This window comes from Martes martes (genome assembly GCF_963455335.1).
Source record: "Martes martes genome assembly, chromosome: 4".
In the NCBI taxonomy this organism is placed as follows: domain Eukaryota; kingdom Metazoa; phylum Chordata; class Mammalia; order Carnivora; family Mustelidae; genus Martes; species Martes martes.
Window position 1 is genome coordinate 187,215,734 of NC_137891.1, and position 17,717 is coordinate 187,233,450.

At 63.4% G+C, this 17,717-nt stretch overlaps 2 protein-coding genes across 4 annotated transcripts in view; both read left to right on the forward strand.

The window, feature by feature from the left end:
- ACOT7 (acyl-CoA thioesterase 7) overlaps positions 1-4,184 on the forward strand; it is a gene marked incomplete at its 5' end in the record, with an annotated part of 95,832 nt that extends 91,648 nt beyond the window's left edge. For 2 of the 3 annotated variants that reach the window (XM_080800739.1, XM_080800738.1), the window contains one exon: positions 3,791-4,183. In XM_080800739.1, coding sequence (XP_080656865.1) covers positions 3,791-3,889 — 99 coding nt within the window. In that variant the 3' untranslated portion in view covers positions 3,890-4,183. Of the gene's footprint in view, positions 1-3,790 lie in introns of all 3 variants that reach the window. The other variant, XM_080800740.1, reaches the window with a different exon arrangement.
- A 7,494-nt stretch (positions 4,185-11,678) lies between these two features.
- Positions 11,679-16,110, forward strand: GPR153 (G protein-coupled receptor 153; the record flags this gene model as incomplete). Its single annotated transcript, XM_080799902.1, has 5 exons — positions 11,679-12,034; positions 12,391-12,820; positions 14,387-14,579; positions 15,101-15,285; positions 15,442-16,110. 5 exons carry the CDS (start codon positions 11,679-11,681, stop codon positions 16,108-16,110), a joined length of 1,833 nt encoding a protein of 610 aa, XP_080656028.1.
- Positions 16,111-17,717: the final 1,607 nt, after the last annotated feature.

The window sequence follows — 17,717 nt, forward strand, 5'->3', positions numbered from 1 at the left end:
TTTGACCTTGTGCTGGGGCCGTGTCATTGTCACTTTCCCACCGTGTATAATCTGCCTGTTGTCCTCCGTCTTGCCGGCTAGAGCATCAGCTCCGGGGCTGGGTCCCTGCGCCAGGCCCAGAGTGGCACCCAGGAGGCCGCTGGAGAGAGAGTCCTGGGTGGGGTTCGGGGAACGTTGCCTCTGCCCTGCCACTCCCTGTGTGCCGGGACTGGGGTGGGAGGCATCTCGCCATGCTGAACCTTCTTTCTGGCTTGCTGTAAACTGAGAGGAGGGGTGTCACCTCTGGTGGGTTTGAGATATAATGACGGACTGTAGAGTCCCCCGTTCACAGTGTCCAAGCCGGCGGGGGTTCATGTGTTCACACCATTGTGCAACCATCGTCACGGTCCATTGTGGAACATTGTCATCCTCCCAAGAAGAAACCATGCCCCCCTTAGTCGTCCGCCCGCCCCCAGCCCCTGGCACCAGTAACCTGTCTTGTCTCCGTGGACGTGCTTACTCTGTGTGTTTGGTATAAATGGACTCCGACTTGAGGATGGGGGGCCTTCTTTCTCTGTCCTGTTGGGGACAGCTGAGAGGACTTTGGGACTCTCCAGCAACCTTATAGAGTAGAATATATGAGAGTCTGTGAGCCTTACAATGGTAAGCAGAGAAGCCCGGTTCAAACCAGCCTGGTTTGTCCCCCCGCCCTGGCTCCAGAGGGGAGGCTGGGCTGGTGTAGGGGCAGAATGAAGAGGCCTGTCCAGGAAGGGCACGCAGTGAGTGGGGCACGCAAGGCAGGCCAGCCCATTCCAGAGGTGGGTGGCGCTGGCCAAAGTCTAGGCATCTCCTAGAACTGTCAGGATCAGCTTTTTTTGGAAAACATTATTTTCTTTATTTGAGAGAGAGAGCAGGAGTAGAGGGAGGCGGGGCAGAGGGAGAGGGAGAACAGACTCCCCACTGAGCAGGGAGACCGATGCGGGGCTCAATCCCAGACCCTGGGATCACGACCTGGGCTGAAGGCTGATGTGTAACTGACTGAGCCACCCAGGCACCCCTTGGGTGGGCCATTTCTGCCCATCTTCTAAGGTACCCCTGATGACAGTTCCGTTTATTGTTCTCTGGACCCCTCCCTGTTCTTCTGAGCCCTCAGAGCCCTTGGCTGGTGACCCAGGCATTGGGGACCAAGATGCTCCTGTGACTCCCATGTTTGCCGGTTTCCAGAGACGCTGGTGGGCTGGAGACACAGAAAGGCCCCTCCCATCGGGCCCTGGCTCTGGTGGGCTCTGCAGACGGCCTGGGTGGCCATCAGTCCACCCTGCAGCCTCGCCCAGGCCAGGCTCACACTCTTGTTTTGAGAAATTATCTTCTTTCCAAGCCTTTTGCGTTCTTTCTCCTGCTCCAGGGATGAAAATTCCAGCAGCTGGAGGGGCTGGGCCTTTCGAGCTCGGAGGACCCTCCGCAGGCAGCCCAGCCATGCTCTCCCCCTCAGCCCATCTCCCAGCTCCAGGACCCAAACTCATTGATTCCCCATGAGCTGGTCCCCTCTGTGAGGAGGCGGGAAGCCGGGCTGCAGCCCCTCCTTTCCCGTGAAGAAGGGCCCAGCCATGCCACTCTCCTGAGCTCTGGCCTTTGGCTGCACATGGATGGGAGCCACAGGTCCCCTCAACCACACCAAGCACGTTCCACAGGGGAGAGGGAGCAAAAGGCCCCACTGTCCCAGCCTCGTGCCCTTGACCTTGCATTCTTGGCCTCCTCGGCTGTCCCCCGTTTGCCGCAGGGCCCTGCTGCTCAGAGCGGCCCCCAGGCCAGCAGCATCCTATCATCCGATGCTTGTTAGGAATGAGTCTCAGGCCCTGGGCCCTACACCCGCTGCCTCAGGATCTGCATTTTAAGACCCCCCAGGTGATTTACGCACACGGGAGCTGGGAGCAGCGCTGCCTGGGTTGCGCAGAAGCTGGGCCCCGCAGAACACGGCCTTGCCTTTGCGGGGTGCCTTCGGCCACAGGGACGGGCCCCTGGCCTCCCGCCCCCCAGGACGCTCTCCCTCAGCACCGCCCGCTCTAACCGAGAGAACATTTTGTTTCGCTGGGCTGTTTCAGGTCAAATTGCATGGCCTCAAATTTCATTTTTAAAAAAGTCAGGCAGGGATGGAACCAGAACGGCGGGAGGCCTTCCTCAATAGAGCACCTTGGAAAGCCACCGTTGGCCACGCGTGCTCCGAAGACTCTTCAAAGAGGCACCAGAACCACTAGAAGGAGCGTGATCCGAGTTCTTTAAATACCCTTGTGGCTCCAAGCCACAAGGTTTTGACAGTTTACACCTGGTGACATTTAGCGAACAATTTCTGAGAAGGCTGAGGGGGAGGAAATATTTGGTTGAAACTGACATTACATCCTCTGGCTGATTGTTCTCTCTCTTGCCAATATCCCATTTGCCTGTAAAACTCTTGGGCCTGAAAATAGCCACCGGGGCTTGGTGTCTTTGTGGATGAAGGGCAACTGCCTCATTTCTTTGGCTTTCAGACACTCTCGAAGTATCTCAAGGAAATGTCCCAGAGGAATCAGCGCAGCTTTTTATTTACTTACTTATTTTTTAGAAGATTTTATTTATTTATTTATTTGACAGGCAGAGATCACAAGTAGGCAGAGAGGCAGGCGGGGGCGGGCAGGGAAGCAGGCTCCCCGCTGAGCAGAGAACCCGATGTGGGACTCGATCCCAGGACCCCGAGATCATGACCCAAGCCAAAGGCAGCGGCTTAACCCACTGAGCCACCCAGGTGCCCCAGCGCAGCTCTTTAAACCTGAATTCCTGAGCAGGGCGGGCGAGAGAGAACTTGGGCGTGGGATGGATGGGGCCTCGGGGAGTGAGTGACCTGTGCCTGGGCCACCCCCCTTAGCGGCCAGGCTAGGCCACTCTTTACAGATTTAATTTAATTTTATTTTGAGAGAGTGGGGGAGGGTGGGGAGGATCAGATGGAGAGAGAGAACCCTCGAGCGGACTGCTGAGGAACAGAGCCCAGCGTGGGTCTCGATCTCAGTACCCTGAGATCGTGACCTGAGCCCAAACCAAGAGTTGGATGCTTGACCAACTGAGCCCCCCGGGCGCCTCCAGACCAGGCCACTCTTAAAAGTGATAGGGGCGTGGTTCACAATCCTGCCAGACTGGCAGGCAGAAGCCCGCCTTCGGCCAGTTCCCTCTGGTCAGTAGGCTCTGCCGCCCCCTCCCCCCGCCGCCGAGCATGGGGACGTGGCTTCCTAGGTTGCTTAGAGGAAGGACGCGACAGAGAAGGGGTGAGCAGGACCCAAGGAGCTGCTTCCTGGTCATCAGCGCCGTCCAGGGCTCCCTGCCCACAGAGCAGTCACTATCGCTTCTGCTATAATAAAGGGGCCTGCCCAAGGTGACACAGCCAGCGCAGTGCTTGTCCCCACTTCCCTTTGGGGCAGGGACTGAGCAGCTGGCATTCCCTGGGAGCGGACCGAACACTGTGTCCCAGCAGGGACCCTCTTTGCTTCCTCACGCCCGGCCCTGGTTGAGGCCTTCCCTGCCACCTCTCATCTCCTGCTGAAGTTCATTTCCAAAGAGGCACTGGGCTTGGGATCCCACGTGCCGTGAAGGGTGGCGTGGGGGTGCCCGTGACGCTGCATCCCTAGGAACTCCTTCCCAGTTGGTCCTGAGGCCAGCGCCCGGCACCCGGACAGCCCCGGGTGGCCAGTGGATCCTGGGGGGTGGCGGGGGCAGGGGGCTTCCGGGCCCACAGTCAGGGTTCCGTGACCTCGCTAATCTGCCTGTTTCCGTGTGTGGTCCACAGCCCGAGACCGAGGACGAGAAGAAGCGCTTTGAGGAAGGCAAAGGGCGGTACCTGCAGGTGAAGGCCAAACGGCAGGGCCGGCCGGAGCCCCAGCCCTAGGGGCCGCCCCGCGCTGGGCCCGGAGAGGCCCCAGTGTCCAGTCACATAGAATCCACCCCCTCGGCCAAAAACCCAACCCACACCGAGAGCCGGTGTCGTGTGAAGTGTTCGTCTCGCAGTGTTAACCTGTGCCCTCTCCCGAAAACCTACACACCAAAGCTTTATTTCTATGACTCCGGTGTAAGTGCTCCCGTGTTGTCCCTGCAGCCGAGGCGTCCCTCGGGAAGACGCGCGCACACTACGGCGTGTGTAGAACCCAGCATCACTAATAAAGCTGCTCTTTGGCTGGACCTTGGTTCTGGGTGGTCGTTTTTCTTGGGCGGGGGGGGGGGGGGGGCGCTGCTTTCCTGGTGGGCTAGAGGCTTCCACGGGCCCACCTCTCCTCCCTCCCCCACCCGCCGGTGAGTGCCAGTACCTGTGTGTACCCCAGATCTTGGGTGCGCCTGATGACTTGCTGTCTGGAGAGGACACCCCTTCCCTCCCAAGGCCCTGGTTCCATGTCCTGGCCTGGAGGCACTAACCCCCCACTTGCCCTCTCTCTGGCCTGTGCAAGACGCCAGCCCTGAGCATCCCGCGGCCTTCCTGTAGATGGAGGTGGAAGGTGCTTTCGAGGACTCCGGAAGCTGATGTGCAGAGAAAGCTGAGCCCGCCCGGCCGGAGCACGCTCCGCATATAGGAGCCCTGCCCTGGCTTCCCTCCACCTCTTAATGGAAGCCGCTCTGACACCTTGGCCTTCTGGATAAAGGCAGAGATTTTGCTAGAAGGAGTCTCCCAGCTGGTGCCAGGGCCCCTGTGCCTGTTGAAACCCCCAGCCACGCAGGCCAACAGGTTATTGGGAAGGCTTGTGGGATGGGGGTCTGAGGGGCTGTGTGTGTGTGTGTGTGTGTGTGAGAGAGAGAGAGAGAATGGTGCCAGTAAACGACTGTGTGTGTATGTGCACGTGCACATCTGTGGCCCTGGGTGTGCCTGTGTGCACGTGCCCGTGTGAGATGGGAAGCTGTGTGTGCACCCAGACCAGCACCCTCAGGGGGCAGACAGGCTGCCAAGGCCACACGTGGGCCCATCCTTCACCTCCCGTGACCGAGAAAGATTCCTCCACCAAGCACACCTGGTGGTGGGGGCTCATCCTGGAAGCCTGGAGATGGAGCCTGGCCCCTGCAGCTCCAGCCTCTCACGGGGCTCCGTCGGGCCCAGAGAGAAGGGGGCTCCAGACCCCCTCCATCTCCCATCTGCAGATGTGCAGAAGCACCGCCAAGAGCTTCGGAATCCGTCTCGGGCCTCAGTCCCAGCTGACGGGGTTATTTCCTGCCTGGAAGCAGGGAGAGGGAACACGGCCCAGGAGGCCGCAGCCGCAGAGCCCGCAGCCGCCCCAGCCCCACCCAGGCCCCACGCTGACCTGAAGGCCGCGGGTGGTGCCCGGGCTGGGGACGTCCACAGGAAGCCCAGCCCTGGTGGCCAAACCATGGTCCTTGAAATCGGAGCCGGTAATGGCAGTGCCTGAGCCCTTGCGTTCCCCGAGGGAAGGGGGACACCAGGACATCCACATCTTTCTCTGTCACGGCTTGGCTGCTCATCTGTGCGGCTTTGGGCAAGGCAGGTGCCCACATTTCACTTCCCAAGGCAGCTGGGAAGAGCCCAGACTAACAGCATTTAGCACAAGGCCCCCAGGATGGCTGCTGGAGGCCCATTCCTACCCGCCCGCAGAGGCAGCTGAGCCCAGGGCAGGGACACCAGTAAAGGCAGTAGTGGGTGAGCTGGGCTGGGGGAGCCAAACGCCTGGGGCAGTTTGCCCTCTGCTAGTGGGGCGGCAGAGTGGCCAAAAGCTAGGGATGACTGGGTCGCCTATGTTTGCCTTAGAAATGTCACTTGATCACCAGCCTCCTTGTGCCAGCTTCCCGCTGCTGGTGGCCCATTTATAACCAGGGCCGCCTGGTCAGGGAGCTGCCTCTCCACCGAGAGCTCACTAGGGATCCTGACTGCCCAGAAGCCCCATACACAGAGTGCATGGCCCAAGGCGCCCTGTTCACCAGCCCCACTTCATTGTGGAGGCTTTGGATACAAACACCTTTACTCTTGTCTCGGAAGACGGATCCTAAGGCCTCCGAGGGGTCTCCTAACAGCTGCTCCTGACTCCCCAGCAGCTCCTGGGATGTGGAGATGGGGGGAGTGGGCAGGGTGGGAGCCAGGCTGTGGAGGGATACAGGCAGCATTGGCTGAATTTGGCTGGGTCTGGTCCTGTCTGAACGGGGCCCCCTTCCTCCAGACACCGGGTTGTGTGCACGTAAATGCTTCCCAGGTGCATGGGAAGGGCAGGGCTGTGCCAACAGCCCAGAGTGATGGAGGCCTTGTGCCCAGGGTGTGTGGTCACGGGCAATCTAGAAGAGACAGGAGAGAGGAGACAGGCAGTGTCCACTGCCTGGATGGGAGACCGAGATGCCACCAATCACTCTCTTGTGACTCCAGCGGTCTCCAGAGGCCCCGCAGTCAAGGACACTGGTAGGATGTCCTCTAGATGTCTATGGGTGGCAACCTGTGCCTGCCAGGAGTGCTAAGGTGGGTAGCTCCTGGGGGTCCTAGGGGACAGGAGTTCTGGGTTGTAGGCCTGGCCTCTCCCAGCTGTGTTGTCCTGGTTCCAGCTTGAGAACATTTCTGAGCCCATGCAGGCCGGGGCAACCACCTGGGACCCCTGTGGTATGGACCCCCCACCCCCGCTGCCCAATACAGGATAAGTCTGAATCCTTAACTGGCCCAAACTTACACCTCCTTGCCCCAGCCCCTGATCCTGACAAACTCCCCAGTTCCTGGAAGGAGCTAATCCTCAGATGCCCCACGACCCCTCCACACCCCACCCCTATTGTTCACCTCAGACGTGGCTTCCTCCGGGAAAGCCTCCAGGAGCCCCCCACACCCCCCGCCCCAGATTCGCTCTGTCCTTTCTCGCCTCAGGCCCCCTCGGCCCGCCAGCCCCCAGAACTCTGGGCCTTCTCTTTCCCAGTGGGCTTGGAGGCGACATCGGGGCAGTGGACCGACCCGAGACGGCGACGAAGGGGCCGCCCTCCGTAGGGGGCTGCAGTCCCACGGCGGCGAGGGGCGGGGGAACCCAGGACCGACAGATGCTAGGACAGACGGACGCGGCGGCGGGCCGCGCCTCCGGGGGCGGGGGCGGGGGCGGGGCGGTTCGAGGGGCGGCGCGGAGGCATGCGCCCTGCTCCGCCCCCCGCCCCCGGCCGCCCGAGCGCAGCCAGCAGAGCGGCGGGAGCCGAGCGCGGCGGCGGCGGCGGCGGCAGCGGCGGGAGGGGAGGGAGGGGCGGCGGGCCGAGCTGCGCCGAGCCGAACGCGCGGGCCCCGGGCGGCGCCGCCAGGATGCCCCGGCCCGCGGGCCGCTCCGCCGCCAGCCACCCCCGCGGCCCCCGGCGGCCCGCGCTCGGCCGCGGAGCGCAAGAGCCGCAGCCAGAGCCGGAGGCGGGAGCAGCGAGCCGGAGCCCCGGGCGCCCGAATGCAGGGTGAGCGCCGCCGCCCGAGCCCGAGCGCGGCTGGGCGGGAGGACCCCGGGAGGGAGGACCCCCGGCGGGAGGGCTCTGGGCAGGGAGGGGCTGCCTGCGGTCTGTTGGTCTCACGGTCTGTCCGAGGGGCCGCGCATCGCCACCCCCGACTTGGGGATCTTCGGGGTAACTTCCCCGGGGCCGGCCTCTTCCTCGGTCTCTCCCGCGCCCCTCCCCCCAACTCCGGGTCTGGCCCCGCGGCTTGCAGGGAGCGGGGACGGCCAGTCTGGGGGTACTGGGCCCACCCCCCTACGCAGAGTAACCCGTTGGGGCGTCCGGCCCCCGGTTGGGAGCTCGGACGCGCCCTCGGGGCTGGGTGGAGCTGGGGGGGGTCCCGCTGGGGACCGGCAGGCTGGGACGCGCAGCGTTGGGCGGGAGTATCGGAGCGCCGAGGAGCAGGGACCGCGGGATTGGGGGGCGGGCGTGGCGGGCGGGGGGCGTGCCGGAGATGCGGAGGCTCCACGCAGCGAGCCCCGCCCTGGCGGCGGCGGGGCCGGCCTCGCGGGCCGGTGGGGGGCAGCGCGGGCGGGGCGCAGCTGGGGGGCGGCAGGCGCGGCGCAGGCCCCGCGCGCGCTGGGCGGGTGCATCTGGAGGCCGCCTGGAGCCCGGGGAATCCTTTCAAGTTCTGGGTTCTCTTTGTTGCGCAATAGAGCCCCGGGGCCGCGAGGCTTCATTGGCCCGGGGCCGTGACGTCACGCCGGGGCCCCGCCCGCAGACCCTGCGGAGGGAGGCTTCTGGGCCGGCCGGGTCCCACGCGGGTCACGCCCTGCAGTCGGCCCTGCGTGTGAGGGGGAGGGGAGAAAGGAGGGGCTCCAGGATCTGGGCGAGGCGGGAAGCCCCAACCCGAAATGCTGCGGGGACGCTTGGAGCGTGTTGCGGAAGAAACTTACCAGTGGGGGGGCGGCGACACCTGGGTGTGGCCCGCACTGGCTGGAGCCTAGCCTGGGGTGTGGCCCTCCGGGTCTGTGGCTCCCTGTGGAGAATGACTGTGGGCGCCCCATCAGCCTGGAGGAAGGGGTCTCCCAGTTCCTGCACTGTCAGCCCCCCTCACCGTGCATTCGGAGACCTTGGCATTCACTCCCCGGTGGCATTCTTCCCCCATCCCAGCGCCACCGCCCTCAGGGGTCTCAGGCTCCAAACCCGTTCTCGCACTTCCTCCCTGTCTGGCTGCGGGTTCTGAGCCTCAGTGTTCCCATCTGCAGTGTGGAACAGCTCGGCCCAGCCTGCAGGGGTCATTGAGTTGAGAAAGGTAACCTCAGCTCAAGGAACCCAAAGTGCTTGTTCCTGCTTGGGTTTGGGTTAAGGTTAGGGTTTGGGCTTGGGTTTGAGAGGCCAGGAGTTTGATGTCAGCCAAGCGGGGCTTGGGTCCCAGTTCACACACTTCATAGCTTGGGCAAATGGCTTAACCTCTCTCTGTCTTTGCTGGACTATCTTTAAAATGGGGATAATGTCAGTATCGACCACACATCATCTCCGGGGACACTAACTGGGAAGTGTGCCTGTTCACACTGCTTGCTCCCTCTCCAGGCAAGGCACTTCTCCTGCCCACAGACCTGGAGCCTTTGCCTGCAGTGAGACACAGGCCAGACAGGGGGCAGAGCTGGCACCGTCAAAGGTGATGCCAGTGACAGCCGGTGGCACCTTCCCCACCACCCTGCCCCAGTGGGCCCAGGGCCTAGGGTGGAAATAGATGCTGGCGCACCAGGTGCACGCCGAATCCAGCTTCCTGTTTGACAGCGTAGAGATCACTGGTGTCCGAGTCTGCCCACCGCGGCCCCCACAACCAACCTACTCCACCCCCAGGCTTCCTTGCCCCAAGGCTGGGCTGTCCCAGGTTCTGCTTGGGGTGGCTGTGTCTACCCTCAAGCTCAGTGTCTTGGCCCTTAAGGGACGGGAGAGCTCAGTGAGCTCACAGGGCTCTAGTACAGACTTCCACGTGGCAAGCATTCATTGAGCGCTTACTGTGTACTTGGCTCCGTCCCATGGCAGAGCTTGTCTACCACCTGCAGCACCTTCCCAGGTGGTCCTATCATGTCCAGCTCACAGAGGAGAAGAACAAGGCCCAGCTGAGTCCGTAACTAGCTGGCGGGCGAGAGTCTAGCAAGCTCTTTACCCAACCCCATGTGGCCTCTGTATGCTGAGGTCCGAGAGGTTTGCTGGACACTGGAATGGCTGGGGGAGGGTCCCGTGGGGCCACCCCACCTCCCACACTGGATCTTGGGTGGGGAAGAGGAGGGTGCTCTGTAAGCAGAAGCCTGATGTTTGGGAAGGAAATTCCCGCCTCCAGAACCCCCCCAACCCCTTAGAAGGCCCTTAAGGAGCACTGGTGTGGTCCAGAATGCACTCCTCCCCTCGGTCAGGGGTCTGGGCAGGCCCGCAGCAGGGGCACAGGGGTGAATGAGACTCATCCCTGAGAAGTCCTTCAGTATTGGGGATGGGGGGTCAGGCCACAGAGACACCAAAAGAACTCTAGACGAGACAAGAAGGAACGCCTGGCACCCAGACCAAGCGGTACTGCTTCCCCTGCCTGGAGAGCCAGGGCCCTGCCGTGGCCTGTCCATTCCACGCTGGGTAAGAGCCCCTGGGGGATTGCATGGCTGTGTCTGGTACAGTGGGTGCTCATAATGTGTTGGAGGCAATGGGGCACCGGAGTGGCTCAGTGGGTTAAGCCTTCAGTTCACGTCATGATCTCAGGGTTCTGGGATGGAGCCCCACAGCGGGTTCTCTGCTCGGCAGGGAGCCTGCTTCCCCCCTCTCTCTGCCTGCCTTTCTGCCTACTTGTGATCTTTCTCTGTCAAATAAAGAAAGAAAATCTTTAAAAAACAAAAAAATAAGGTGTTGGCTGCAAGAGGATTGGAACCCGTGAGATTAAACGGGGTCCAGGGTAAAAAGGGCCAAGTGTCGCAGGGCGCACAGTAGGCCTTCACTTAGCATTGTCGCAGGGCGCACGGTAGGCCTTCACTTAGCATTGTACTTCTCCCCAGGCTGCCTCTTGCAGGCTATGGGGACGGAGGCCTATTGTGGGCCTCACATCAGAGGGACCAACTTGTGTTCTGTACAGGGGCGGGGTTTGGGGCTGCTGGGCAGGGAAGGGGTGGGAGGGACTTAGAGCCCTGCAGTCTGGCAAGATGGAGAGCCTCTGCTACACGTGTGTTCTGCTCAACATCCTGTGTCCCGGGCTCATGGCCATATGCTATCGGCAGTTCCTCCTTGGGGTCAAGGTCTGGTCCCTCGGCTGTCTGCCGGCAGGCCCATGCTGTCCCAGGCATCCACAGCATAGAACTGATCGCCTCCCCAGAGCACCCACTGTGTGTGAGACCAGGACCCACGGCATAATCGTGACCACCACCCAGAGCACCCACTGTGTGCGAGGCTTGGTCCAGGGCTTTAAAGATGTGGCATCTGTCCACCCCAGCCTTCCCCTGGAGGAATCATCATGGTCCCCATTACAAAGGATGTGGGTGCAGGGACCTTGCTTAAGCCACACAGCTAATATGCTGGAACTTAACGGGAGCCCAGCCTGTGGCAGCGCCAGGGCCTGCCAGCCACAAAAGCAATAGGAGGCTGACCCGGGCCAAGTAGGCTGCCGTTGCCAAGTTGGCCATGGAGGTGGTCACCACGTCGCCCCTACTGCACGGGGAGGTTCAGGGGGCTCACCCCCAAGGCATGTCCTCATTTGGCCAAATGAAGTGGGACAAGTTAAGATAAGGGGCCCTGATATGCCCTGCAGACACATCGTTTGGGTTGTGTGAGATGTGAGACACTCGTGGTGAGAGTGCTGGTTCCCGGCAGGGCTAGGGCCCCCGGGGCAAGAACGACCCCCGGGACCCTGCCTGGTTGCTTCCCTGAGGATGCAGCTGTCCCGGAAGCAAACCCAGATTCCATACCTTGGCCAGGAGTGGGTGGAAAGGAGGGTGTTCGTGCTTATTGGGGACCCCTGGCTATGTCCCCGGGTGCCGGGGACATGGGCTAGAGGCCCTGGAGTAGAGAGGAGGGTCGAGCAGCCCAGTCCAAGCCAGGACCACACAGGTCAGGGGACTCCTCCCTCTCCCACTCCAAGGAGCCCCAGGAGCTTTGATGCCGCAACCAGAGGGGCCGTCTCGGAGCACTCATTGGCTTCTTCCCCTGCCCCCCACAGATGCTCGTGGTCCCTGGTGTCTCGGAGCCCATGCGTGTGAGCGCCACTGCTCCGAGCCAAGCCCTGGCCCCAAGGATGTCTCAGCTGGCGGCGAGCTCCCGTCTGCACCATGAGTGATGAGCGGCGGCTGCCTGGCAGTGCGGTGGGCTGGTTGGCGTGTGGCGGCCTTTCCCTACTGGCCAATGCCTGGGGCATCCTGAGCGTGGGCGCCAAGCAGAAGAAGTGGAAGCCGCTGGAGTTTCTGCTGTGCACGCTCGCGGCCACCCACATGCTCAACGTCGCGGTGCCCATCGCCACCTACGCTGTGGTGCAGCTGCGGCGGCAGCGCCCCGACTACGAGTGGAATGAGGGCCTCTGCAAGGTCTTTGTCTCCACCTTCTACACCCTCACCCTGGCCACCTGCTTCTCTGTCACCTCCCTCTCTTACCACCGCATGTGGATGGTCCGCTGGCCCGTCAACTACCGGTGAGCCCGGGCGCGCGCTTGCTCTTCGGCGCCTGGTGGTCCTGGGGGGCCGTGGGGGCAGGGAGCACAGAGGCCACTGGGGCACGCGGTGCAGAAACGGCCCCCTGTGCTGTGGGCAGGCCGGAAGCGCGGGAGGGGCTGCTCTGGGCTGCATGCCTGCGTGTGCGGGCGTGTCCACAGTGTCCAGCACGGAAATGCTTGGCGGGAGGGATGTGCCGCCACCTACAGGAGGATCCCCTGGGCAAGGGACAAGACCCCACTTCACTGGCCGTTTCATAATAATGAGGTACTAGGGGCCCAGGGCTCTGGGAGGACCCTACGAGTGACCCCTCGCTCCTGCCCCCACCGCATCCCAGGCTGAGCAACGCCAAGAAGCAGGCGGTACACACGGTCATGGGCATCTGGATGGTGTCCTTCATCCTGTCCGCCCTGCCGGCCGTCGGCTGGCACGACACAAGCGAGCGCTTCTACACCCACGGCTGCCGCTTCATCGTGGCTGAGATTGGCCTCGGCTTCGGCGTCTGCTTCCTGCTGCTGGTGGGCGGCAGCGTGGCCACGGGCGTGGTCTGCACCGCCATCGCCCTCTTCCAGACGCTGGCAGTGCAGGTGGGGCCGCGGGCCGGCCACCGCGCCTTCACCGTGCCCACCATCGTGGTGGAGGACGCTCAGGGCAAGCGCCGCTCGTCCATCGACGGCTCTGAGCCGGCCAAAACCTCGCTGCAGATCACGGGGCTGGTGGCCACCATCGTCATCATCTATGACTGCCTCATGGGCTTCCCTGTGCTGGTGGGTGAGCCTGTGCGGGGACTGGGCTCTGGGGCAGCCCTGGGGCTGGGCATGGGTGCTGGTGGGTGAGCCTCTGGGGGGACTGGGCTCTGGTGCAGCCCTGGGGCTGGGCGCACTCCAGGTATCAGGTGGCTGAATCCTCCCATCTGTCCCTGGAGGCAGGAGGGGAAGGCATTGTTGCCCTCTCCATTCTATAGATTTGGAAACTGAGGTTCAGAGAGGTACCATGACCCACCTAAAGTTAAAAGCCCATGTCAGGGGAATGTGGAGCCCAGGATCTTTCTGGCACACTGTAGGGGACGTTTCCTCACCAGAGGGAGGCCCATTCGAATCAGAGGGTGTGGAAGGTGGAGGAACATAGCTACTTGGCCCAAAAATGAAGTCTGGATTCAGCAGCCGGGCCCTCGCACCCAGGGCTTCAGCCCAACCCCTTGAAAAGTCTGGACTGGGGTATGGAGGGGTTTCCGGGCAAGGATTAGTCAGAGACTGTCCAAGCAGCTGGGCAGGGCTCTGTCCTTGGAGTTACTGTAGGACACAAGCTCCAGAAATTGGCAGATGGGGTGGCAGCCTCATAGTCAGGGGACACACTTGGGATGCGGTAGCCCCACCCTCAGAGGGCCTGGTAAGCCTGCCCCCTCCACCGCCGCTGCCAGGTACTGGGTTCTGGGTGCAGCAGGGCCCTGTGTCTCCAGCCTGTGCTGATGGAGGGAAGGAGCGTGTATAAAACACAGAGCCAGAGGGGAGAGCAGTGGAAGGAGAGCCTTCCCAGCTTCTCTTCGGGCATGGAGGGAGTGTAGTTTCTGGAGCCCACTCCATGCTGCTGGCCTGGCACAGTGTCTGGGATCTTCACCTCACTCTGTGGGGTGTTCTTGGCCCATTTCACAGATGAAGAAACTGAGCCCAGAGAGGTTCAGCACCTTTTAGAGGGTCACACGGCTCACACAGCAGAACCGGTACGATGAGTGTATCCTACCCATTTCTGCTCTGTTGGAATAATTAAATGTCACTCAGGGTGGGGAAAGGAACTGTCCTGGGACAGGAGGAGTGAGGGTCCCTGGGCAGGGACCCAAAGCCTGCCTGGTTGATTCTCAGATTCCTTTGAGTCTCTTCTGAGGTCCAAGACCTAGACCTCCCACCCTGGCCCCCACCCCCACCCCCAGGGTAGGCCATATGCCCACAGAGGCATGGAGATGGCAAAAGAAGTACCTGAACTGGGAAGTTTGAGACCTGGTTCTCCAAGGCTGTTTCCTCTTCCCCAAAAGGGGTTGGTAAGCCATGCCCCCACCTCTGTCCTGGGGCAGTCACGAGGCTGGCACAGGGGGAGGCACTCTGTGAACGGCTGTCCGTGCGCACAGGGGCCTATGGCTGTTCATGCCGGCAGCCAGCAGCTCCTGGTGGACAGGCCCTTCTACTCGCACTCTGGCTTTTTCCTGCCCAGGATCCTATAGCTCTGTCTGTTGCCTCTTCCTCCCGCAGGTGGGAGAAGTGAGACCGCGGCCGGGGCGGGGGAGGGTAGCTGTGGGCCGGGGATCCTGCCAGGTGCCAGGCCGAGCCGTGTGCCCACAGGTGGTGAGCTTCAGCAGCCTTCGGGCGGACGCCTCGGCGCCCTGGATGGCGCTGTGTGTGCTGTGGTGCTCAGTGGCCCAGGCCCTCCTGTTGCCCATATTCCTCTGGGCCTGTGACCGCTACCGCGCCGACCTCAAGGCCGTCTGGGAGAAGTGCGTGACCCTCATGGCTAACGATGAGGACTCGGACAATGGTGAGGGCGGCCTGGGAACGGGCCCCCGGGAGAGGGGTGAGGTCAGCAGGGTCACCGAGATGGCTGCGTTCTCTAATGTGCTGGAACTTCTAAGCGACCTAAGTGTCCTGTGGGACATTCTCCTGTCCGGCCTGACTGTCCCAGGCAGTATCTGTGGACACCGGACTGAGCGCGTTCCCCAGAACTTCCACCCTTAGAGGTACCCCCGGGGGCTCCCATAGACCCCAGTGCTGTCTCACCCGGCGATGAGTGTTACCCTCGGCTGAGCCTTTGCGATGTACCTGGCACTGTCAGGCCCTACCTGTATTTAGTTCCCCCAGAGCTCACCAGGCAACCACACCCCATGGCGGAAGAGGAGGAACCTGGCTCAGGTGTTCTCCGCAGTCCCACAGCTAAAAGGTGGCACAGTTATGGTTTGAACCCAGGCCTCTGCCCTATGCGTGTCTTTGAGGGTCCCTGGAACTCACTGTGCGACGCCCCCGAGGTTTCCACGGCCCAAAGCTTTTGCTCCCGCCCTGCAGATCCCAGCCTGGAGGGCGGCATCCCCCCGGACCTGGTGCTGGAGCACTCCCTCGACTACAGCTATGGCGGCGACTTTGTGGCCCTGGACAGGATGGCCAAGTATGAGCTCTCGGCCCTGGAGGGGGGCGTACCCCAGTTCTACCCGCTGCGGCCCTTGCCGGAGGACAAGATGCAGTACCTGCAGGTAGCGCAGGGCAGGGCTGCGGTCGGCCGGGCTCACGCGGGGAGGGAGGGAGAGCCGGGAGGCTCGTGCCCTCCCCAAGGCCTTGCCTCGCTGAGCCCCGCGCCGGTCCCCGTTTTCCAGGAGGGCCGCCCGGGTTAACCCCGCCCGTCCTGACAGGTCCCGCCCACGCGACGCTTCTCCCACGACGACGCGGAGGTGTGGGCCGCCGTCCCGCTGCCCGCCTTCCTGCCGCGCTGGGGCTCGGGCGAGGACCTGGCCGCCCTGGTGCTGCCCGCTGGGCCGGAGCGCCGCCGCGGCAGCCTGCTGGCCTTCGCAGAGGACGCGCCCCCGTTCCGCCCGCGCCGCCGCTCCGCCGAGAGCCTGCTGGCGCTGCGCCCCCCGGCGCCCGACGGCGGCCCGCGCCGCGCCCGCGACTCGCCCCCCGGCAGCCCGCGCCTCCGCCCCGGGCCCGGCGCCCGCTCCGCCTCGGCCTCGCTGCTGCCCGACGCCTTCGCGCTGACCGCCTTCGAGAGCGAGCCGCAGGCCCTGCGCCGCCCGCCCGCCCCGCCGGGGCCCCGCGTCCGCGGCGCGCGGCCCGGCGAGGAGGCGGCGCCCCCTGCCGGCGGCGGCGGCGGCGCGCAGCGGAGTCCCGGGCCGCGCCCGGCCGCGCACGCGCACTTGGGACCCCTGAGGACCGGCCTGAGCGCGTCGTGGGGCGAGCCCGGGGGCCTGCGCGCGGCGGGCGGCGGCGGCGGCGGCGGCAGCACCAGCAGCTTCCTGAGCTCGCCGTCCGGGTCCTCGGGCTACGTCACGCTGCACTCGGACTCGCTGGGCTCCGCGTCCTAGGGCCTGCTGGCGCTTCCCCACGCGCGCCCGGCGGGCCGGGCCGCCTGCACGGACCAAAGCACCAAAGATGCCACGCTGACCCAGGCCGGGGGTTCCGGGCGGCGCCACGCGGGGCCCACCGACGGCGCCTGGCCAAGTGCCAGCCCTCCCTGCGTGACTGAGCCATGGGCATTGCCCCGAGGGCCGGTGGCTGCCCTGGACCGCTGCTCGGTACGGCATCACGGGGCAGGGCGAGGCCGGGCTTGGGTAAAAGCAGGCTCTGCACGCCCTGATGTGCCTCGCCCAGCCCGGGGCAGCGGCATTGGGGGGATGGGGGTGGCAGCAAGGAGCCCGGGACGAAGGCCACCACCAGACAGAACAAAGCCCAGCCCTGCAGGAGCCACGGGACTGACTGCACGTGGCTTTCCCCTTTGCACTGTAACTGTCTCTACCCCGCGGGGGGCGGGGTACAGAGGGTCTCTAAGCACAGGGGTCTACAGAGCCCAAACAAGCTCTCTGAGCAGGTGTTCCTGCTGAGCAGTTCTGCCTCGGTTTCCCATCTGTAATGAGCAGGTGACCATATTAACTCACAGGACTGTCTGGAGCAGTCTTCTGGTCCGTGTGCATCGGCCCCTGCATGGGTGTGAGAGCATCTAGGGCCCTCTGTGGGTCCTTTGTGGGGGTCAGTCTTCAGTGCGTGGCCTGCTGTGGCCTTTGCACCTGAGGCCTCCCACTCTCAGTGCCCCTGGCCTCCCCAGGAACTCACCCCACCCACACCCCAGCTAAAGCACAACACTTTGCACCGTCACCCACCTTGACCATTGTTAGTGCCCCCGCCCTCATCCGTCTCTCCACCAAGCCAGCCACCTGTAGGACTCCCACCATAAAGATCCTGGGTCCATGCTGGGAAAGAACTGAAGCAAAGGGAGAATGGGCTTCCTTATCCTGATGCCCCTGGGGAGGGGTCCTGGCTGAGAGGCCTCCCACGTTCTGGGTTTAAGGTCTGGTCCCTGCTGAGGGCAGGGCTCTTTGCTCTCTCTCCTGGGCAGACCTTTTGCTGACCTAGGCTTTGCCATGGGCCTCGGGGAGGGGCTTGCTGAGTCTTCCCTGGAGTGAGACTTTAGAGTCAGGCTGAGCAGAGGCCCGGGAACAGCTGTGACCTTGAGCTGAAAGGACAGGGCAAACGCAGAGGGGCTCCTCCTAGACCTGCCTCCACACCATGGCCCCACACAGGGAAACCTGGAGCAAATCCCAGAGCCAAGGCGGAGCTTGTCTGCCCTGTGCAGCCCCTCCCCAATCCTCCCCACCCCTCCTGCCCATGGCCAGGCCTCTTTCTTCATCCAGCTGACAAGGTCTCAGCCCCAGAAGAGGCCCCTGGGAGGGTCGAGCCTGGGGGACCGGCTCCATCTCTACTTCTGAGGCCTCCCTGGCCCCTCACCAGGGGGTAGGGGGGTGGTTAGGGGAGGGCTGAGCTAGTCACAGGTGAGCAAGGCAGGAAACTGCGGTATGGTCTAAGCCACGGGAGGGGCCGCCTCTGGCCAGGGCTGCTGTGCCTTCAAGGACCAACAGGCCATGTGGGGCAGAGATCTCAGCTGGCCACTGTGGCGCCCACCCCTGCTCAGGCCCAT